Raw genomic sequence first — 25,093 nt, 5'->3', positions numbered from 1 at the left:
ATTTTAAGCCTTGTATATAAGAACAACATAATTCCAAGTGTGCAAGGCCGTATCACGTAAGTGTAACATAAAATTTTAAAACCGTAAGTGTAACATAATTCAAAATTGTGAGGCCGTATAAATGTAAGGCTGGTGTACATAATCCAAAATTTCGAGACCGTGTGATATAAGTCTAACATAATTTGAAATTAGAAGGCAGTCTCACACACGTCTAACATAATTCTAATTTGGAGTAGAGTAACATAACGATGCAACCTTAATTTCCAACACGAGCGTTCATTTCTATACTGTTCCCACGCCATTGATATGATGAAATTTTAAAACCGTAAGTGTAACATAATTCAAAATTGTGAGGCCGTATAAATGTAAGGCTGGTGTTCATAATCCAAAATTTTAAGACTGTGTGATATAAGTCAAACATAATTCGAAATTGGAAGGCAGTGTCACACAAGTCTAACATAAATCTAATTTGGAGTAGAGTAACATAACGATGCAACCTTAATTTCCAACACGAGCGTTCATTTCTATACTGTTCCGCCACGCCATTGATATGATGAAATTTTAAAAACGTAAGTGTAACATAATTCAAAATTGTNAGATAGATGAACGTAATCTAAAATTTTAAGACCTTGTGATATAAGTCTAACATAATTCGAAATTAGAAGGCAGTGTCACACAAGTCTAACATAAATCTAATTTGGAGTAGAGTAACATAACGATGCGACCTTAATTTCCAACACGAGCGTTCATTTCTATACTGTTCCGCCATGCCATTGATATGATGAAATTTTAAAAACGTAAGTGTAACATAATTCAAAATTGTGAGGCCGCATAACATAATACAAAAATGTAAGGCTGGTGAACGTAATCTAAAATTTTAAGACCTTGTGATATAAGTCTAACATAATTCGAAATTGGAAGGCAGTGTCACACAAGTCTAACATAATTCTAATTTGGAGAAGAGTAACATAACGATGCAACCTTAATTTCCAACACGAGCGTTCATTTCTATACTGTTGATATGATGAAATTTTAAAAACGTAAGTGTAACATAATTCAAAATTGTGAGGCCCCATAACATAACACAAAAATGTAAGGCTGGTGAACGTAATCTAAAATTTTAAGACCTTGTGATATAAGTCTAACATAATTCGAAATTGGAAGGCAGTGTCACACAAGTCTAACATAATTCTAATTTGGAGTAGAGTAACATAACGATGCAACCTTAATTTACAACACGAGCGTTCATTTCTATACTGTTCCCACGCCATTGATATGATGAATGAAATCTATATCGTAGTAGATCCGAAATGAATTGATATAGTTTGCTGAAGGGTTAAAATAAATCATAATTAAAACAATTTTTTTTTTTATTTCAATTAACCTTTCATGAAGTTTACTGAACCACTATGCGGATGCCCGATGACCTTGAAAAGGCAACGCGAATTCTCAATGATGCTGCCGATCATGTTAATTTTGCCTGTAACTTAATTTGCATTAATCATCGACGGCGGGTAAAAGCGAAACAAGTCAGAACTAAAGTAGAGCGTGACCGATATTTTCCAATACATCCCTTTTAATTTTTTTATAATAATAATATATAAAAACAGAAAGGTGTATTAAAAAGTAAGTTATAGTTTTGGAGGCATAAAATAATCAAGTAAAATGTATGCCAACAAAGATTATAAAATCAGTTACATTTTCAAGGGTAAATTTTGCCAAGTCAAATCAACCACTAACTAAGGCCTAAGAAAAATTTAAGGCTATTTACCAAACAATTAGCCTTGAGGAAATTTAAGGCTAATTTTCTTAACGTTAGAGTAGAGAAAAACTATACGTCTATTAAATAATACGTTTTGATTCGCATTCAAATTTTAGAAAATTTTAAAATTTTTAGTATAGAATAATTTGTGACCTTAAAGTGTCTTCATATGTATATGTTAATGTATGAAATATGATGTCTGTATGTCTACGATGTCTATATGATGTATTCTATAGGATGTCTGACCTTAATAGGTTAAGTAAGATTTAAAACTATAAAACTATACGTCTAAGAAACTAGCGTCTATTAAATTATATGTTTTGATTCGCTTTCAAATTTTAGACAATTTTCGAATTTTTAGCATAGAATAATTTGTGACCTTAAAGTGTCTTCATATGCATATGTAACCGTTAATGCATGAAATATGATGTCTGTATGCCTATGATGTCTATATGATGTATTCTATAGGATGTCTGACGTTAATAGGTTAAGTAAGATTTAAGTGAATTTTAATTTAATGTGTCTGGTGATTATATAGAATACATAGGTATTCCACAGAAGCAAAGCTGCCTTTTAGGTAAAGCATAATATATGAGAATTATTGTATATGAAATTTTGCCCAGCCATTGTATAGAATAGCTGTAGGTTTTTCATTAGACAATGTGCGTAAATTTCTAAAGAATACTTAGGCAATGTGAGAAACACGAATAGTTTTATAATTTGCCGTTAATAAAATACAGCATTCTATAGCATACCTAATATTATATGCGGTAGATATTAGGTATTCTATAGAATGCTGTATTTCAGACAAAGGCGGCAGTATACACATTTGTTAAAGAATTAATTTATAAATATTGTAACCAAAATGAAAACAATTTTTATCCCAATGGAAGAGAGCAAAAAGTTATTTTAACCAAATGACTAAAAGGTGGATTCTACCTTAAATTTGCTTTGCTTTTCTCAGAATTTAAGTACGACTCATCAAATGCTCGTTTTTTTAAAAAAAGAATTTATTTGGCGATTATCATTATTCTATTTTACTTAATGACTGTCGATAAACAGATTTTTTTTAAAAATTCATTTATAGATTATCATTATTCTATTTTACTTTATGACTGTCGACAAACAGATTTTTAAAAAAAATTTATTTGGAGATTATCATTCTATTTTACTTTATGACTGTCGATAAACAGATTTTTTTTAAAAATTCATTTATAGATTATCATTATTTTATTTTACTTTATGACTGTCGACAAATTTTTTTTTGAAATTCATTTATAGATTATCATTATTCTATTTGACTTAACGACTGTCGACAAACAGATTTTTTTTTAAAAATTCATTTGGCGATTATCATTATTCTATTTTACTTTATGGCTGTTCTGCTAACAGATCCTCTTATTAGATGAATTTGAGATAACAGAAAAGTAAATCTCCCAATTAACCTCCTTGAAATTGATGGACTTTAACCAATGATCCATTTGCTGTTACAATTTTTTGTAAGTATTCTAATCAGTGTTTGGAAGGAGAAATTCAGAAATCACACAGCCATGTAGTTGGAATTCCAAGTGAATATCGCTACTGGTTGCCATCTTTAGTTTTTGATGATTAACTCAGAATTTTAAAATGGAATTATTTATTTTAAATTTATTCATTTGAATAGTTCTTTGCTCCATTTAAATCAAATTATTGTTCTTAGCGGTTTTCATCATTATCATTGCTGCATTACGAAGAACAATGTTAAAGTTACCTCATTACGTTTAATGGCCATTTTAATCTTTCGTTTTCAGATTAGCAGAGATTGTTTAAGAAAGGGTTAAACAAACTTTATCTTATCTCTAGATTTTTTTTTCTCTTTCGGAGATAAAATATAAATAAAAATCTAAAATACAACACAAATTTCTTGCTAAAATACAGAGGAGAAGAAAAAGATAACACAAAATATTACAAATAACGAACGGGTTGAAGATAGCTTGTTCTAAAATAACAAGAAGTTAGAAAAATCACGCCAACAATTTAGAATTCGCGTGCTTATAGGTTCCATTCATAAAGAGAACACATTAAGATCGAACAAAGAAGATACAATACTAATTTACTTTTAAGTAATAAGACGATAGCAGAAAAACTAACGAACTGTAGGAAGATTGTTTGTTCTAAAATAAGCTAAAGTGACAAAAATCGCGCGAATAATTAAGGATTTGCGTGCTTCTAAATTGCGTGCAAGAAGAGTATTATACGGTCGTTGGTCGTTCATTTTCATTTCGAATGCATCACTATTTTCATCTTTACGCTTTCATTCCAATTAACTATATAATCGGAGCAAAGAATTGTTTTTTTTCCAGAATATAACGTGCGATACATTAATGAATCAGTGTTTGATATTTTGGCTAACATTTTAAAGAAATGGAACGTTTTGTTCGAAATCATTCTCCCATGTTTAAATTTCGAAAGTTCTCGCAAACAGTTAAAAATCGTGTAGAAAGCGTGGGCTATATTTAGTATACTTAATACAGATAGAGAAAAGAAACTTTTTTAACTGTGTGAAGATTCGAAACTTTCATTTACGTGTATTATGGGAGAATCACGCGATAATGAATGCGAATATTAAGAAGCATGACATAAATTGGGTTTAATATACTTCTAATTCAGTGACCTAATATTAAAGTTTTTCGATATTAATAGATTGAATTATATTTGCTTTTATTTTATTTTCCATGATTAATGCATTTGTGACAAGTTAAGCAAAAAACTACGTATTATATCGAATTTAAAAATGATTGCCTTAAATTGATATGATAACTATAAAGTATATTTCCGCGACCAACTGTTTTTAAATTTGATATTTTTTTAATAATTAAATGCGATTTTAATTTTAATTTAAAATCGCATTTGGGTAAAAAAATTTCATGCTTTTATAACTTTAGAAAAGTTAATAGATTAACTAAGACTTTTTTTTGAACTACAAAATTTAACATTGCTTCTCTAAATTGCGAAATGAGGTAAGTAAACGTTCAAACTGTTGATGATGAATTGTAGTTAACTGTATGCAAACATATAACTATCGCATTGAGAAATATTTACGATAAAAAATTTCAAATCAGTAGAGGAAAAAGAAACAGAACAAAGTTAAGTGGTAAAACAAAAGTCTGCACTCTAAAAACTAACTATTTTGAAAAATTTCAGTGTTGTTAATCAAGGTATCAGTACTATTTAAGCTAATCGAATGCCCGCACTTCATATTGGGAGAATAAATAATCAATAAATCAGTACTGCGAAATCATACATAAAGCTGAAAGACATAGACTGATGCAATTAATAAAGCTAAAATATTTCCAACTACTTATTTATTATTTGTTTTCCTTGCCGGTCGTTGTGCGTTATTTAATTAAGCAAAAGACGTTTCTTCGTTAATCCCATAAGAATAAAGATTAAGTGTATTCTGTATCACTTGACACGATGCTATTGCTGGCAACCAACTCATGATAGTCAAAATTTACCACTATCAAGTAATTTCACCGGTACTTAATCCCTACTGAGGTGTCATGAGATACCTATTTTCTCGGCATCTGTATTAAAAGTGCACAGTATTAGTGCAGTTTTAATAAATGCCAAATATGTCAATATACTACTCTTGTTAAATATATCAATATGATGTTATATTAGTAGATTTGTTAGCTATTATACCCTCGAACATTTTAGTTTTGTGCGAAATACATATATCTGAGGTAGCAAACAAAAGCCAAAATTTTTTAAACATATAAAACGTTTAAAGAAATTTGTTGGGACGACATATCGAATGAAAAGAAAGCTACCATGACTTTGTATAGCCGTACTATTCTAGTATGCTTTAATGTAAGAAATAAATGGTACAGTGGAGAATACATTTCATAATAATACTTTAAAGTATAATATTGTTTATCTTTCAATATTTATTTTTTAAAAATTCAATATTTGACTCTTTATGTTGATACAGTGAAGCCTCCAGGGAAGATCCCCTTTATGTACCGTATTATTTATTTCAACTTTTGGAAGGCACGTAATTTTTTCCATCGACTGTATGTTGAAGAAAACCTGTATGAGAAACCCTCAAAACCTCTCCCAGCGACCAATTCAATTAGAGTGATATAGGGATTTGGGGGTAATTATTGCTTTAAAAATTACGGTTTATTCGAATTTTTATTCCGTAACATGTTCTGGTAAAAATGGATTTTACGGTGAAACGTACCGGCTGATAAATTAACTTTTTACCGTTAAAAGCAATGCTATACTTGAGTGGATTATCATAAACATGATTCAGATTTTTATGAAATTAAATTAAATTCGTTTTTAAACAAGCAATTTTATTTATGCAACAACAAAAACATTTGAAGAGGAGATTAAAGATGCTACTTAGTGAAATAAAAATCCTCTTTATGCGACTTCTTCAAAAATTAACTTTTCGGTGGTAAATGATTATTTTAATAAATAAAACAAAATAACAATCTTTATAATCCCATTTATTTCTAAAAAAGAAGTACTCATTAAGGAACCACACATATGGAAGCAACATTTTTTCGTATTACTTTGAATATGCAATATTTCTAGGTTTCATGGTCGATTAAAAAAATTCTACCCAAACAAAAATATGGACTATCGTCTTTAAGCAGAATGTAAATCAATACTAAGATGTCCACAAGCTCTAAGAGTGATAAAGTAGACAAAGAACCCGCGCTTACTTCCGAACTTTACAATAAAAAACGCAGCTTAAATATGAAAAATCGTTTTCACCTAAAAAAATGTAAACCAACACAATCATTCGATACAGTAAAAACAAGAAATGAGCAGACGATTGCCTATAAAAAGTATATATAAGTTATCAAAAAAAAAGATTTCGCAGCTAAATTAAGGATTATCGTTTTGACAGTGAGTGCAGAATATTAATAAATACCAATAATTTGCCACCTGTTAATTAATGGCTAATGGTATGTTATTGGGCCTGGGTCATGTGATTATCAGGGTCATTAATTGTTTACAAAAACTATATATACATAACTTAGCAAAAAATATCTCTTTCTCGACTAAATAGAAATTATCGTTGTCACAAAACAGAATATTACTCAATACTAATAACATGTCACTTAATGTTAGAAATTTAGCATCGAATGGCATGCTATCGAGTCAAAGTCATGTAATCGGATGTTTTGGTCACGATATTCACATTAAAAGACAACGCACGCTTTCTCAGCATTCATCATCGTAAACAAACATACATACAAAGATTGAAATAAACACGTCAAATGAAGCAGACGATATCTCATAAAATGAAGCAGACGATTTATGCAACTTTAAAAAAAAACTATTCCCAATTCAAATATAAATGACCGTCTTCATTAAACTAAATGCAAATCAATACTAATAACATGTCACCTAATATTAAAAATATTCAGGATAACCACATTAAAAAAAAAAGAAGAAAGAAACACAACTCATGCCATCCTCAGAATCATTATTGGAAAACATTCGAACACAAGAAATAGAGCAACCGACATTCTTCACGACTTTGCCTTTTCATCTGCAGCTAATAATATCAAATTAAAGTTACTGTGTTGAATGTGAAATCACTGATTTCGTGATCTTCAAAACCCGTCACGTCTTTTTTTACTTCAATTGTATTTCCTCCTTAGTATCATTCTTCAAACATAAAAGGATGAAAAAATGTACCGAGAATGCTCAAATGCTCTTAATTTAGGAAACATTTTTCATCTTCCAAGTTTAAAATTACAAAGAGCGGTGTTTAGAAAATGTAACAAAAAAATCTTTTGTAGTCGAGATAAAACTTATAAGTATTTTTAGCACGTAATTTAGTAGAAAAAACTTCTAAGTTTTATCAGTGAATACTTATTTTAGGCAAAATTAATGCATGTTTAAAAACAAATGTTACGTTCATAATTTTAAGTAACGTAAAAATTCTTCATATAGTTTAAAAAGTGTTGTGTTTTCTTTTGAGAGACAAAAATAGCTTTCTTACTTTATTTAGCTTTTGTTCTAAACTAGTTTACTTTTAACAAACTTTACCTTCAATTTATAGCTGACCTATTTGTTTTACCCAAACATTTTGTATGTAAAGTGTAGTAAATAGTGGTTGATTACAAACAAGAACAAATGGTTTCGTGTATCATGCCGGATTACTGTTAGTTGCAAGTTCAAAAAGTTTGTACTTTAAATTAATGTAAAAAGTTTTGAAAACAACGAACCCATTTTCGGATTTAATAAACGAAAATTTAACTAATATATTTGCCAAGAGACATGCTTGGAATCTTAAAGGTACAGTTGTAACCAATTCTTTAAAATTACATTGACTTGTTAATGGCATTGTTTAAAATTTACTTTAGGAATAAAAATTTTCACAATTTTGTTTACAATTTTTGCGTAAACGTAATTAAAAAGTTCTATGTTTTGTTAAACAGTTTTAATTAAAAATTTGTTTGTTGGAAAAGTCTTAAAAAAATCTTGATTTTTTTTTAATATTTAACTTTTGAAAAAATTTTTTGAAAGATATCTTGCATTTTTGAACAAGAAATTCAAAACTTTTATGTATACTTAAATAAACTTTTAATAAAATTATGTTTGATTTATCCTTTAACTCCTAAGAATAAATTTTTCAAGAAGTCTTACATTTTTTTAGAATAATTTTTAAAATGAATGATTTTTTTTTCTTACATAAATCTGTTAAATTGACTTCTATGAATTAATCATTCATAAATATCCTATTTATTTTTAATCAACTCATTAAAAACTTGTTTAAGACTAATTTGTTAAAAACGATTTTCGTAAATAGCATCTATGGAACTGTAAGTTCTTTTCAAAAATAACTTAAGAAACGATATACTTGTTTAAATTAAATGGCTTTTGCAAACAGGTTAGAAAAATTTCACAAATTTATTAAGCAAAGTTTAAAAATTTTTTAATGTTTATTTGCTTAAAAACAATTATTTCAAAATGTATAATTGCACTTCATATTTTACTAAATAGACTTAAATAGTTATTCATTTTATTTGGAGCAGAAGTAGTAAGTTATAATTTATAGTACTACTCCAAAATTTTCATATTAGTTTTAATTGAACATTTTGAATTTCTGTTTAACTAAAGTTAATATTGTCAGTTAGAAATTGTCAGTTAATATAAAGCCTACGAACTTGCAAATACCTAGCTAATTGCTTACTATTTCTTTAAATGTGTGATAATAACTAGCACAGAACTGAACGTTGTTGTTATGTTGCAAATAATTCCTATTATTGCGAAAGTTAGGTAAAGGAAAACGCTTAAAAATAACCCAAAAACGTTTCTATTTTGTTTCTAAAATGTAGAAATGAGCACTCTTCTGCAACAATTATTGCAACATTTCTAGAATGCTGCAGAAATATTTCAAAATAAGATCCTCGAAATATTTCAAAAATAATATCCCAGAAATAATTGTATGGAATAGTTCAGAAAATTTTTCGAGATTTTATAATTTTTTTTCTGTGATATTTTTGTATTTTCTAAAACGTAATCTACATATCATATGCGCTATAGAATTTTCAAATATGAAATTGATTACAGCAAAATGTTTCGAGTTTTTGAAGTATTATAGTTAAAAATAAGTATTTTTGCGAAATAGTATTAATCTTTACATGTTTAGCTTTCAAAGTAACGGATATTAATGAGTAATAGATATTAAAGTAACAAATTATAAATAATTTGTGATGCATTTGTGTTGCATAATTATACTGTAACAAATTTTGCTTAAGTATTTATTTGCTTGATTTAATTATATCGTTTTATTCACTTACATCTTTTTTATTTATTTATATGTTTCTATTTATATATTTCTTATTCACTTATTCATTTTTTTATTTACTTAGTTGTTTTGCATCTATTTATTTTCTCATTTATATATTTATGTTTTATTCATATATATCTTTTTATTTATTTATATCTTTTTATTTATTTATTTATTTTTATTTGTTTATTTCTTATTTTATTTATTTATTTTTTTATCTTCTTAGTTGTTTTGAATCTATTTGTTTTCTCATTTATATATTTATTTTTTATTTATTTATTCATTATTTTATTTATTTTTACATTTATTTTTCATACATGTCTACTAGTTTAGCATTTAATTATATATTTTCCTTTTTATTTATTTTTCTTAAAAATATTCACGTGTTTGCAACCTGGAACGTTGTTGTTATTTTTCAATAAAATGCAAAGTAATCGGTTTTCAAACTAAAGCGAAATTCTATAAAGACTTATTTTATGTAATCCATTTAAATAACTTTGCAATTAATATAAATATTATTTTATTATCAATAGCTTTTCAATAATATTTGTACATAATTTGTTTCTTTCTTTTACTTTTTCTAAATATGAAGTTGTTTAAAGATACAGTAGATAATTAATTACTATAATAAAAACAATAACTAGTTACGACATTATAATTATTTTATTTTTTATAATCTAAATATTTTTTGTAATCCAAAAATTTGTATATTCAATTTTCGACAAAATCTTAAGGTTACGTTAATTACGCAGATTTCAGTTCATTTTTAAGGCTTTAGCGTAAATTCCTGGAATTGTATAATTATTTTAAGACATATATTTTTTTTCATATATATATATGTAACTTACATTAAAAATTTAAATTAAATTTTTTTTTAACTTAAGGTACGTCAAAGGTGACCTAAACATTTTTCTATTTAATTGATTTTTTTTGTGGGGGGGGGGCAAATATATGTGACCACAAGAACAACCTGCTATCGACTTGAAATTTAAAATTCGATTTTGTTTTTCTATACATTAATGCATAAATACAAACTTAATTAATATGTGATAGATCATTCACTTTTCACGTTTAAAAATTTATTCTTCGCTAAATTAGCAGAAGATAGCATTCACACTCAGAAAATATGGCAAAGTGTTGAACCATAACAATTTCCTCTAACATATAGGATTTCTGGAGAATATTTCTTCCAGTGATAGTGAACAATAACAAAAGATTTTAATACAAATAGAATTTCAGTAATAAATTTATTAGAACTAAAAAGTATGCTTATTTGCATTCTAACTTTTTATGCATTAAGTTAATAATTTATAAGTTCAGTAATAATTTATAAGCAAAGGAAGATAAATTTTTTTTCAATTAATTTATTTAAATATTAATACATTGCTTTTGTGACCACACTGCAAAAATTCCGACACTTTGGGTGCATTATCTGTAAAATCCATGTTACAGTAAAATATTATACTGTAATTTATTTAATCAGGGTGATTCAGTGATTTTACGGTAATTATACTGTAAAAATCATGATACATCAATTTTTTTCGTTCCGTTACTGTGAGAATGGAATTTAAGGTAAAAAGTACCGGCAGTCTGACTGTCAGTACTTTTTACCGTAATTTGATCTGGAATTTTTCACCGTACACTTATTTTATTGAAGGGTATGCTTAGCATTAATATCTTGAACCCTAATAATACGCGTATATTCTGCAATCTTAGGCAAGTTTTCATTTAAAATATGTTACTATTCAAATTAAATCATATTAACGTGTGTTTTATTCTTTTTCACCTGGTGTTGCTCTTAAGCAATACAGAGTTATAACTATGGTAATTTTTTATAAATACCCTTTTTATTCGATAGTGATTTTTTTAATACTAATGTAATTTTTCATGAAGTACATTTTTTACTATGGTTGACTTTCTTTGCTCACAAATAAATATTTTTTTTAGTACAAATTGTCATTTTTAAGATTTATTAATTACATAATAATATTGAGTCTCTTATGATTTATTTGTTTAATTTTTGTTGGTTGAAAATGTAATATTTATTAAAAATTATGGGGAAATAAACTTAATGAAAAACGAAAGCCATTTATTTATGTAGGAAAATGAAACACAATTAAAAAATGCAATAAATGTAATGAAATCGAAATGAGATGAAAAATGGTTTTAAAAAATTTTCAGGTTTTTTGACGCAAGATGAAGTAAAAAATGAGTAAATAAGTTGTTTTAAAAAATTTTAAAAACATTGTAAATACAAAAATGTGAAGAGGGATTAATATTCAATGTAAAATTAGTTCAAATTGCACGGAGAAAAAATATTCTTGTTAAATTAAAGTATGGTATAGTAAGACGTTTATGAAAAAAAAGAAACCTAATTCTGGTTAATAAAACAAAAATATACGGTATTTAAATCATTCATTTGGTAATTTTTCCATTTTCATGGTATGGATTTACCGGAAATTCTGGTTTTCACGATTATAGTTCTTACTATCACTCATTTAGCAAAAAATACAAAACTGAGAAAGAAATATTACAGAATAAATGGTGTCGTCAAACTCTAAGGTATCATGATAAAATAATCAAATATTACCACTTATACCAATTTTTTTCACATATTGTAAAGCTATATTCTATTGTAAATTTTACTACTAGCATAACCAAATTGTTTGGTTTCCAATTACCTAGTTTTTTGGTGTTCCCATAAAACCGGAAATACGATAAATCTTATCATATTCTGTTGGTTTTGTTCATACTTTTTTTCAGTGTGGCAAACATATTAAGGTTTCCGCAAAGTTATCCAATACTTCCGATATAGTTCAATGGGAAAATGTAATAGTTGTAATAAAACTAAAATATAATGAAAATTTTTTTGAAAGAAATATGCATGTTTTTGTCGCAACCAAAGATGAAAAATAAATAAACCATCTTAAACAGAAGTATTTATGAAAAGTTTAAGAATTAAATGTATAAGTGCAGTGTGAAATAATTCAAATTGGGGACATATTAAGCTGCTGCAAGCTAGATTCAATGTGCTCTACAATGTTAAAAAGTGAAGAAAGTGATGATGTATATAATGACTAATGATATACAAATTATCGTGATTTCTAATTTGACCTAAAAATTTCTTTCCTAATACAAATAGTCATCTTTACATTTCTACAGCTTTCTCGCACCTGCAATTATTATATTTAACGCTTTAAATGATTAGCACGATTATTCCAATTCTTAGGTCATTTGGCGAAATTCCCATCCTAAATATATACCTAAATAGAGATCAACGACTGCGTAGGAAACCATTAAATCACGCCTTCCAGGGAACACGTGTCCATTAAAACTGTAACGATAACTGGATCGTTACTTAATTAATCATAATTTTCTATTTATTTCACTGTACTTAAGTGTTTTTTTTCTTGAGAGATCTATCAAACTAAATTAGTAACGCCACTCATGAAGCATTTGTTTAATACTTGTAACTTTGAAATCGTGCTGTATTGTTTGAAATGCTTTATTTCCGGTATACAATAAAAAAAAAAAAAAAAAAAAAAAAATCGAAATTTAATCTAATTCTTCATACGATGCTGGGATATGTATGTCCCACATATCTACCAACCACTAAAATTCATGATTTTCTATTTGTTTCAGAATGTTTAAAGCTTTTACATGAAGAATCTATCAAATTGAATTTGTTACGTCACTCATGATGTTTAACATCGGTTTCTTTAAATCGTGCTGTATTTTTTCGGAATGCTTTATTTCTGGTATACAAACAAATCAAAATTTAATCTAATTCCTTCTACGAGGCTGGAATATGTATGCCCCACTTATCTACCAACTATTAAAATTCATGATTTTCTATTTGTATCAGAATGCTTAAAGTTTTTACTTTACAAAATCTATAAAATTGAATATGTTACGTCACTTATGAAACATATGTTTATTGTCGATTTCTATAAATCGTGCTGTATTGTTTCGGAATGCCTTATTTCTGGTATACAAACAAATCAAAATTTAATCTAATTCTTTCTACGAGGCTGGAATATGTATGCCCCACTTATCTACCAACTATTAAAATTCATGATTTTCTATTTGTATCAGAATGCTTAAAGTTTTTACTTTACAAAATCTATAAAATTGAATATGTTACGTCACTCATGAAACATATGTTTAATGTCGATTTCTATAAATCGTGCTGTATTGTTTCGGAATGCTTTATTTCTGGTATACAAACAAATCAAAATTTAATCTAATTCTTTCTACGAGGCTAGGATATGTATGCCCCACTTACCTACCAACCATTATAATTCATGATTTTTTTATTTGTTTCAGAATGTTTAAAGTTTTTACTTTAAAAATCTATAAAATAGAATATGTTACGTCACTCATGAAACATATGTTTAATGTCGATTTCTTTAAATCGTGCTGTATTGTTTCGGAATGCTTTATTTCTGGTATACAAACAAATCAAAATTTAATCTAATTCTTTCTATGAGGATGAGTATATATGTCCCACTAATCTTCCAATCACTAAAATTCTGAATTTTCTATTTGTTTCAGAATGTTTTCAGATTTTTACTTGAAAAAACTATCAAAATAAATTAGTAACGCTATTCATGAGACATTTGTTCTAATTCCGTTTCTTTGAAATCGTATAGTACAGCTTCATAATGGTTTATGTTTGGTACAAAAATGAACCATAGTTTAACCATCGATTTTGAATCTTAGTGATTATTAAAATATTCATTGATTTTGAGGCATGCAGGTCCCATTTACCTAGCAATCGATATAATAAATTTTCTTCGAACTAAAATATTTTTTTTTATCATTTTGCAAAATTTTATTTATTCTAATGCATTAATTTAAGTTTTATAATATTAAAGTAAAAAATTCCTATAAATTTTCTGTTCTACTGGAAATTGAGCAAATAATGAAAATTTTATAATGAAGGATAAAAAGAAATAATAATTTCTTCAAAATGTACAGTTTTTGAACTTTGTTTACACATTGTTGAACTTAGTTGTGAACATTGTTGGACGCAGTTTTGATGTGAATAATAGACCTTTAAAAAAAATATCGCTGAATAGAGGGGTCAGTTCCTAATCAATTTAGTATTATTTTAAAGCCACTAAAAAATTTTTGTTAATAATAGTTAAATAATAGTTTCGAACCTTTACAAAAATAATAATGATTAATAATGATGCGGCTGTGGATATTTTTAAAAAAATTATAACTGCCAAACCTAGAATAGTTCATAGACTATTCGTTTAACACCTTACATATACGCTGAATTTACTTATCTTTGACGCGACGTCAATATGAGTTTATTTTTGTATTTGCGTACTATAGTTTAATATAATTAAAAGGGAACATTTGATCATTGCATTATACATTAGTTTTGTATTTGTTACTCGCCGTTGGTCTCATGTGATGACCTTAATGCCGGAGCATCATATGAGGTCATTGGCTTCTTATGCAGTCAATATGCTAAATCAATAATAACGTATTTTTTCATTTGACTAATATTCTGTTTTTGTGTTGTAGGTGTTGTGCATTATAGTGATTGCACTGACGCAAAGTGCGCAATCGCAATCCGTGCGTTTAAACCCTTTCGGAGGATACTCTGATTCAAGCTTTGACCAACTTACTGATTTTAGCATCAATCAAGGATCTTATATTCCAAGCTTACAAGCCTCTTCGCTTTACTCTTTAATGGGGGATGACTCTTTTACGAACATAGGGGGATTTCCTTCGTTAAATCCACAGATGCTACCTTTTGCTAATCCCCTATCACCAGTACTTCCTCAAATAACACTATCAGCAGCAGCGTCGACTCCAATGAATACGAAAAGTAATGTTCGGTCTCCAAATTTTAATTCTTACCCACCTCGGACTGGTCAAGGCTATCCTAAAAAGAGAGGTGTAACTTTGGACATTAGAGGAGGAGGTTATAAATTGGAACAACAAGGCGCTAGACCATATAAAGCTCCAATAGCGGAAAGTTCTGTACAAAACCCACAGAGAGTGAATAGTGGAAAATATAATGGGTTAAACAATCCTAAACCAAATAGTGGTCCTCCTAGAAATAGAAAACCTAATCAGCGCCCAAGAGGTCCTAATATTAAAAACCCTCACTACAATGGAAAATTTGAATCACCATTGGCTTCAATACCTCCAAACGTAGAGTTTGTAAATCCGAAAAATGTTTTGCCGTTTCATCCTCGCATTTATAAACCATTCATGCAACAAAATAAGCAGTTTACATCCCAGATACAGAGCCAAAATAATCAAAAACGATCTAAAGCACCATCGAGAAAACCAAATGCTGGCAACTTAAATTCCCATCAAAGGAACCCGTATAGCTCTGGGTATAATTCTGGTAGTTCGCCACCAAAACCCACAAGAAATAGAGGAAATCCTTTTGTCTCACCACTTGCTTCGTCTCAAAGTTATTCACCTAATTATCAACTCCAAGAGAGCCAATTTCCTAATTCTCCATCCACTTCATCTCAATTTGGAATGCAACCGCAACAAACCAGTGATTATTTCCAAAACAAACCGCTCTACAGCGAAGATTTACTAAACCAAGACCCTAGTTTTTATGGTATGCTAAGTCAAACTCCAGAAGGTCGAGCAGTTCTTAGTCAAATGAAGCATCAGCAAAAAAAGAGTTCTCATTCGAGCCAAAAACCACAGAGTGCGCCCTCATTTACAAAACCACCAACTCCTCAAGATTTCATGAATGTCAAGGCTTTGTTAACCGGTGAAAACCTTTCCTCGTTTAATAGTGGCACAGAACATCAAAACGCACCCTCAAGTCAATCATCTTACCACGGAAATTACGGAACTGATAGTAACAGTCAAAGTCAAAAAACACCAAATCCGCCAATCGATTACCAGCAAATGTTAATGTATTATCAACAGCAACAACAATCAGCAGCAATACCTAAACCATCCTCCTCTTACCAATCAGTAAATGGAGACTTTTCTTCATCACTTTCAAACGGGCAACCGAATTATTCTTTGAATCAGAATCAATTCTCGGGTGTTCAAACAAAAAACAACCCTTACGGGCAGCAAACATCAAACGTGCCCCACCATGATTTTATACCCCAAGGAGCTGGCAGTATAACCTATGATAACCCTTACAGCAATGGTAATTCTCCATTTAATAATGCAAATGTAAATTCTTTTAGGAACACTAACAAGCAGTCCAACCAAATTAACATCAAAGACATGGATCAGACCCAATTTACACTACCACCATTTTCCCCAACCGATCCTCTAGCCTCTGTCGATACCAATAAGGATCTTCGCGACTATTATGCCTATCAGCACACAGTTGCAAATCTAAAATCCCCTACTTATTCGAATGATGAAAGTGTAGCCATTTCGTCTCACAGTGAACCTTCAGCAATACACGAAATTTCTCCTTACCAGCCTGATGAGAAGAAAGTCACTGAATATGAAGTTGTGGTGCAAAAAGACAATTCGAAATCTCATACTTCCGGTTATATGACTCCGGAGCAATTGTTTGCTCCCCAAAGTACAGGCTTACAGAGTGATTTGAAATACGGATATCCTTCACACTCAGACTCGTCGCAATCCGCATCGTCAACTTCTTTCAGTCAAGAATCTGCTGAAGGCAACGGAGGAAAATCCAGCAAGGATGAACAAAGGGAGGGTAAGTGGTTATGAATATTAATCATTAGTATCACACCTGTCTTCTTATTAAAATAGCTCATTTGCATTTAGGTGACACATAAGAGTTATTTACTTTGCTTTCTATTTTACCCTGTCATTTTCTATATCGTTATCCCTCCGATGTGTGGAGATTATTTAATTTCGTTTATATCTTTCGATGTGTAGACGGAAAATAAAGTTATCGTGATAGGAATAAAACCAGTTTTTATTTTTCAAATAAATTTAACACACTAGTTAAGGTTTGATTCAACATATTACGAATGTCTTTTATAATTTAAAAACCCTTCTATATGAGATTTTCTGAAGGATACATTTTTTTACGTGTTTTCGAGTGCTTAGATTCAAAACAATTTAATAATAAGATCTAGCATAAGGTTTCTCATCAAACACAGTGTAATATAAAGGTACTTAAATAAATAAATATATATANGGGACTCTAACTCATGATCCGTCTACTATTGAGGATATTTCACGTCAGCACTGTGGTTGGTTCAAGCGGAATTCGTATCGACCAGCTATCGCCGGGATCAAACCACGGTTCACCTCATTGGAAGGCGAACACTCTATCCCCTGAGCAATTGCGACTCAAAAATATACTAAACAGTTCCGTTTAATTTGCACTGTAATATGTTTGCACTTAGTACTGTGTCAAGGTTACAGTAAGTGTGCACTGTAATGTAGTTCAACACGGGTTAAAATTTCTTACATAGTTGAGACGCCACATCTTGGAATACTTTGGTTTGTGCACATTAAGTTATAAAAATAGGCGTAGAAAATTCTATACAAAAGATAACGTTACTACATATCTCTAACAATCCTAATTTTACATTTATACGCCACTTAAAAGTTTAGTTGTTGGAGGAAAAATATATTATACTTTTTAAAGTTTATGTTATGTAAAGTAAGCACAAAATGTACTACTAACACACATATACTTATTGTTTAGATTATGTGACACATATATTGATTGTCCGGAAAGTTCCAGTCGATTCATTAAAAGCAAATAACATCCATGCGTAATCAATAAGACACAATTCAGACGCTTATTGCTTTCAATGAGGCGATTAAAGACAATAAAACGAATTGAAGGAGACAAAGTCTGATAACTCGTAGTAACAATGTTCACACCTTGTGCCCTCAGGTTTTCAAGCTGTTTCATTCTTACAAAATTACAACAATTGGACAAGTTAAAAAAAACTATTTGTTTCTATGGGCTGTCGTGCCATTGAGTTTTGTTTTAGTTAGGTATCATAGTATAAAGTGGAGATATTTATATAATATATCGTTCTATATTTATATAATATATCGTTATTTACCGTAGAGGGAGAATAACTGCATAAAAGCTAACATAGTACATAAAAATAAGCTCTACATAATAAGCAGGTTTACCATTTTCCAGAATGGAAAGAAAAATATGTCTGCTCTTCGAAAGAGAAAGATATCGGAGTCGTTTACCACATTTTGGTGGAGTTTCCCTCAAATTTTGCTTTGAAATCATATTAACTGAATCAATGCTACGTTTTGTTTCATTTTCTACCATTTAGAAGATACGCCAAGCTATACTAAGTACGCATAAAATATTTAAGAACTGATTCAGCCATTTAAACAGAAAAATAAAACTTCTTTTTACAACGCTAGCGAATTTTTTTACTAGAAAAATCTTTTTAGGAAGAAAACTAACGTACAGTCAAATTATTAGACGCACTTTAAGATTCGATGTAAAATCTTAATTATCAGGTGAAACCATACAACTTTATTGTTTTTACGCGACTGAAACCGGTTTGCACTTGCTTACGTTCGTGTATCAATTGGTTAACATTGTAATGAAATACGTTAAAAATAAATGCAAATAAGAGGTATGTGAAAAATATCCTGAATAAAAACCCATTACACGTATGTTTAAATATAAAAATATTGCAGATAAACTCGTCCAAAACATGTAATTATTAAGAAACTGCAGTGAGTCTGTGGCGTATCTACCACTACAAAAATTACAACTACAATTCACTAGTATATAAGACATGTTAACTCGACTCTATGTTGGGGTACCTTTTCATAGATGAAGGTTGACATGGTCGATAACTACTCTCCCCACATTGGTGACCAGGACGTGATGTGAACACGCCTACCTTGGCAAAAACGCCTACTTCGTTGGATGGTCCACATTGAATAGTTGACTTGCTACTTGTGACTGCAACATTATCCACCTCCTCGCACTGTTGCTACTCAGTCTCGAGCACACAACGTCGGCCCGCATACACTCGACTGCTAAAGGCAACACAGGAGCGACTAAGACCGTGAAGTTAATGCACCTCTCACATTCAGCACTCAAAAATACGGTGATCTTAATACAGCTCTCCCGGCTTCGCACAAAACAGCAATGAATCAACTAGTGGCATCCATTCATCGAATTCTATCACAGATATAATTCTGGTGGGAGAGTACTGTGGCGTATCTACCACTACAAAAATTACAACTACAATTCACTAGTATATAAGACATGTTAACTCGACTCTATGTTGGGGTACCTTTTCATAGATGAAGGTTGACATGGTCGATAACTACTCTCCCCACAAGTCTAATAATTTGGTCTAATTATTATAATATACTAATATAATACCTGATGTAATAAATATTCTATATTTATATAATATATCGTCTAATATATATTATACATCGTCGAATTTAACCAATTGATACATGAGCGTAAACGAGTGCAAACCGGTTTCAGTCGCGTGAAAACAATAAAGCTGAATAGTATCACCTGATAATTAAGATTTTGCATAAAATCTTAAAGTGCGTCTAATAATTTGGCCAGAGACTGTATTGCTTAACACTAGAAAGACGGAAAATTAGTATATGCCTATATTGGCGAAAAACAGTCAAATTGACTAGATTGTGAATGCGTCAATAACTTTGTTTAGAATTAATTTTTAACATTTTTTATACTATTTACAGTTACGTAACAAGTTATTAGTAAATATAAACAATAAAAAAATTATATGTTGTTCAAAAAGTCACGAAATTCTAAGAAATTGTGTCGTATTGTATACATCATTGTTTTATTGAAATTAAAAGCAGTCAAAATGACTTCCTTAGGCAATCTAGTGTTAAAAAAATAACTCTTCATTTGGCGTATGATACATTGCATTAAATAATTTGACGTAAGTGCTAAATATAAAGCTATTATAGAGTTTTAAAAATATTTTACAAAATATGTAGTACTTGACATTACTTTTGTGGATAATTGATATTTTCAATAGCTAAGATTAATTTTTGAGGCAAAAAAAGAAATACATATCTATAATTTTTGTTAGGCCTCCATTTTAATTTTATACTAATTAAATACTCTTTTCATAAAACAATTCTCAATCTATAATTATTACTTGTATTCTTTGTCCCAAAATCTTTGAAGGGTCCTGATATTTTCTGAGAAAACAAATGTCGTCGTAATCTCTAAGTAGGTAAAAATTAAAATCCATAACAACCTTACATTTTAAGAAATACGTTTATAAATGTTTTATTTTATATTAAACGTTTTGTCAACGAATTAATTTATTCATTAGCATTAAAATCACTGAGCTAAACAAGCAAAATATTTAAAAAACAAAATTTAGAAGGATACATGAACATTTTTTAATTCGCAAAAGTTGTCAGGTCATGTTTTTAATTTGTACTTTCCTAACACATGTACGACGTTATTTGTTTCAATTTGGTTTCATTTCCATTGTTGCCACTCCAAATATTTAAAACAAATTATGCAATTGAAGATCAAGGAGGGAAAACGGTTTAGGTCCATGAACGCTGATTCTGAGAAAAACGAATTTCACGGTTTGAAAATTTTCAGAAATTATAAGAATCGTAAAAATAAAAGTATACATGAATGTCGTTTTACATTATAATTTTAATGTAATGTCTTCATATACATTACATTTCCTAATAATTTAAAAATAAAATTTAAAATTTTTGATGTAGAAAAAAAATGAAATTTGAAAATCGTGTTGGGCAAAAATCATTTTTTCCTCAAAATTAATCAATAGTTCCCCATTAGTATTCCCGGCGTCTTCTTCAGTATAGTTTTCTACTTTCCTGTCTATGCGTGGACGGGAACTATTTTTTCCCCGCACGGCCCATCGTCACTGTGAAACAACTCTCGGGGAGAACTGATTTTTTACGTTATGAATTGTCAAAACTTAGTGATACTCAAACTGCAAATCCAATTTTTATTTCATATTATACCCGTCGTCGTTAAACAGCCGACCCTATCTATGGGTTTACTACTACTAATGTTCAACTCCGTAGCATTGAAATTTTAAATCCAGTCCAGAAGACGAGGGAACTCCTGGGTCAAATATTTAGAGACATTTGTCTTCGGGGAGGACTTCATGATGGAACTAACCCACATTTGCTTTACACGGAAAGGGAAACCACGAAAACTTCCCACGTTTAGCCTGACGGCAAAGGGACTCTAATCCATGATCATTCTATCACTGAGGATATTTTACGTCAGTACTGTGGTCAGTGTGAGTCGGCGCGGAATTCGTATCGACCAGCCTTTGGTGGGATTCGAACCCCGTTTACCTCATTGGAAGGCAAACGCTCTATCCCCTGAGCCACCACGGCCTCCAAATCCAATCGTCATTTTTATGAAAAATTTATACAGATCCTTCTTCTTCGTTTGTTTCATTTCTTTTCGGTTAAATTTGATTCTTAGCCAATCACAGACTGTTACCCGTATGTCGTAACTCTTGAACTGCGCCAGGTACAGGGATCCAAATAGTTACTAAAACAAAGGTATTTCATCTCTCCTGTAATTATCTACTAAAAAATAACATTCTCATTTTAGGAAGCGACAGAGCTGCTCTGCATCTACCAGAAGACGTGTCCATCTATGTTGCCCGGCAAACGGAAAATCCTTATGTGTATGAGTACACCGAAGCCTACGATCCGTTTGCTTTCGACGGATCAGACAAGTCCAATATCGATCACCAATCTTCTAAGGAAACGGAAGTAATCACTGCTCATCGGGAACCTGAATCCGACGATGCATTTCAAGAAAGGATTAAAGAAATACATAAAGTATCATTTATCTCTAATTAGCTCACTAGGTTTTATGTTAAATAGCTGTATAAGTGAAGTTTCTGTCTTTCAGAAAGGTTTAGCTTAAATGTTAACATACCGTGACATTTTTATCACCGATGAAATAAAATTGAAATAAAATGTGATGGGATCTTGATCCTATGATTGAAAATTCCAGTGAATGAACAAGTTAAATTACATTTATGATCTTTAAGAAATCCGGCTTATCTATTCAGTGGCATTTTCAATTAAACCAATTCTTTTTCTTTAAATGCATGAAAAAGTAGTTGAAACTATTTTATTATGCAATCTTAAATTTCTAAAACTCACTAAAATGTCATACCCATAGCTTTTTAAAATGTATTTTATCCGTCGTTGAACCGCCGACTCAATTTTTGGGTTTGCGACTGTTAATGTTCAATTTCGTAGCCTTGTAATTTTGAACCAGATCCAGAAGACAAGGGAACTTTTGGATCAAGTATTGGGAGAAATTTGCCTTCATGGAGGATGGAACTAACCCGCATTTGCGTTACATAGAGAGGAAAACCACGAAAACCTCCTACGGTTAGCCTGCCGGCAAGGGGATTCTAACACAGGATCCGTCTACTACTGAGGATATTTTAAATCAGCACTGTGGTCGGTGCAAGCCAGGTGCGGAATTCGTAATAACCAGCCATTGTTGGGATTTTAAACTGGTTCACCTCATTGGTAGGTGAACGCTCTACCCTCAGAGCCACACGGCTGGCTTTTTAATTATCTCCGTTTCAAAAATTTACCTCCAGGGTAAGAGACTTAAGAAAAAATATATTTAGGTATGTTCTATTATATTTCCAGCAATCGCTGAGCTGTATTTTGTTACTTTTAACATTTATGTTATTATGAAATTGAAATGAAATGCGAATTCTCGCAGATTTGACGAAATTGCTTCCTTACTCGTATTTTATCTCAGTGCATTCTGCAAGTTCATCGATATTTTTTATTACTTGATTTTAATCCGTTTGCACTGAATGACAGGATGATACAGGATTTTGCAGTCTCACTTGTCAAGCAGTATTCTAGGTTTATATTCCAGACAATACCATGGTATTCATACACTCACTTCTTATTAAACGTTGTATTTCCAAATTCGATATGGTGCATCTTTTGACGAAATTTGTATCCTCAAATAAGTGAAGATAATAATTTTTTTCTCTTTGACGAAATTTTCTCTCGGAGCATTTCCCAAGTAACAGTTTCGCTATTAACGAAGAAGATTTCCTGAAATTGATTATCCAGTATTTTCAGTAAAACTTCTCTTTATGGGTTTCAAAACTTTTAATGGTCGGTTATAGTTTTAGAACACACACTTCATTTTGTAAATTTTAAACTAAGAGAATTTTAAAATTAAAATAAGAAAGAAATATTTTGTTATCAGTACCTTATGTAAGGTCAATTTCTAAAATGCTCTGAATTATAATTTAACATGTTCTAAAAGAAAGCAAAAAAATTTTTGAAATCTAAATTATTAAAACGTGTATGAAAAAAAACGCGCGTAAAAGCAGCAGAAATTTCACAAAAAGGATAAATGTAGTAATAAAGGAAACGAAGTAAATAAAAACAAAAATATGACCACCGAAGCCGACGTCTTCAGGGGGTACCGACCCCGGTAGCTATAAAACAAGTCGCCGACGTCTTGAGGGGGGGGGGGTCAAATGTCTAAAGTAATACCCTCAGTACCCCGAAGGTTTTGTATAGAAGTCCAGGAAAAAACATGAAATACAAAGAACCAACTTAGAAAAGTATCTCTCTGTATCTTCACACAGTACTTCTCTTTAAATCATAATTTACGCATTCGTAGAATTTTCTCTTTCAGTTAGTTACCTCAGAAATCGAGTTTGAATTGTACCTTTTAATTTTTTCTTCATAAATAACTTGAACTAATTAAGACTTTCATCAAGTTAGTGCGTGCTACAAAGAAAATTATTCAAATTCATTGTAATTTTGATCGATTTAGCTATGGTTTGTAAAGAATATATTTCATTCATTTTTACCTTATTATAAACTCTTATACTGCTCTTTGAACTTTAGGTTATAGGTTAACTATTAAACTTTAGGTTATTAGGTTAACTATTAATCCAAAAGAATTTTTCTAATAAGCATTGTAAGTTTGAAAGAAACCTAAAATCGGTATGCTTTCCGGCAAAGTACAGATCACAAAATAAAAATACGAACCACCCTGAATAACTTTTGAACTGATGATCAGATCTTCACGTTTAGGACTCAATGGTTTGAGGGGGGTGCTCTCAAATATGCTAAACCATTAGTGCCGATGCAATTTTAAGCTGCGAAATAGGACCCAAAAATGTACTTTCTTTGAGAAAACATTCCTTTTTTTTTCAATGGAATTGGATTTCTGATTCCCAGAATATAGGGAGTAGCCGCAATCTGGGAAATATGGTCCCTATACTTTGATCAGGAGAGGGGTTTACTTTTTGCGTATTTCGCTATTATCTCGAGAACTTTTAGGCGAATTCAGAAATTTTAGCATGCGCTTGCAAAATTTGAGATAATTCTATGCAAAAATAAATGTTAGCGCATGTTTATTATTTTTTATTATTTTATTTAACAATAGTCGATAAAATTTTTAATTGTAAGGCATAGAATTTTTTTCTTCATTTTTTCAAAGTATCTAATTTTACATGGCAAAATACAAAATTTGGGCAAAATCGGTTGAATAGTCCCTGAGAATTCAAATTTTTAAAAAAGTTGTATAT

At 30.1% G+C, this 25,093-nt stretch overlaps 1 protein-coding gene across 1 annotated transcript in view; it reads left to right on the top strand.

Annotated features, from left to right (window-relative positions):
* The window catches only part of LOC107447172 (nuclear pore complex protein DDB_G0274915), a 54,277-nt gene that overhangs the window by 22,115 nt on the left and 7,069 nt on the right, over window positions 1–25,093 (top strand). Inside the window, exons 2-3 of the mRNA XM_016062027.3 lie at window positions 15,102–17,241; window positions 22,108–22,340. Coding sequence (XP_015917513.2) covers window positions 15,102–17,241; window positions 22,108–22,340 — 2,373 coding nt within the window. The remainder of the gene's footprint in view (window positions 1–15,101; window positions 17,242–22,107; window positions 22,341–25,093) is intronic.

Source organism: Parasteatoda tepidariorum, chromosome 10 (assembly GCF_043381705.1).
Source record: "Parasteatoda tepidariorum isolate YZ-2023 chromosome 10, CAS_Ptep_4.0, whole genome shotgun sequence".
NCBI lineage: Eukaryota > Metazoa > Arthropoda > Arachnida > Araneae > Theridiidae > Parasteatoda > Parasteatoda tepidariorum.
Note: the sequence above shows the minus strand (reverse complement) of the source record. Positions and strands in the feature narration are given on the sequence as shown.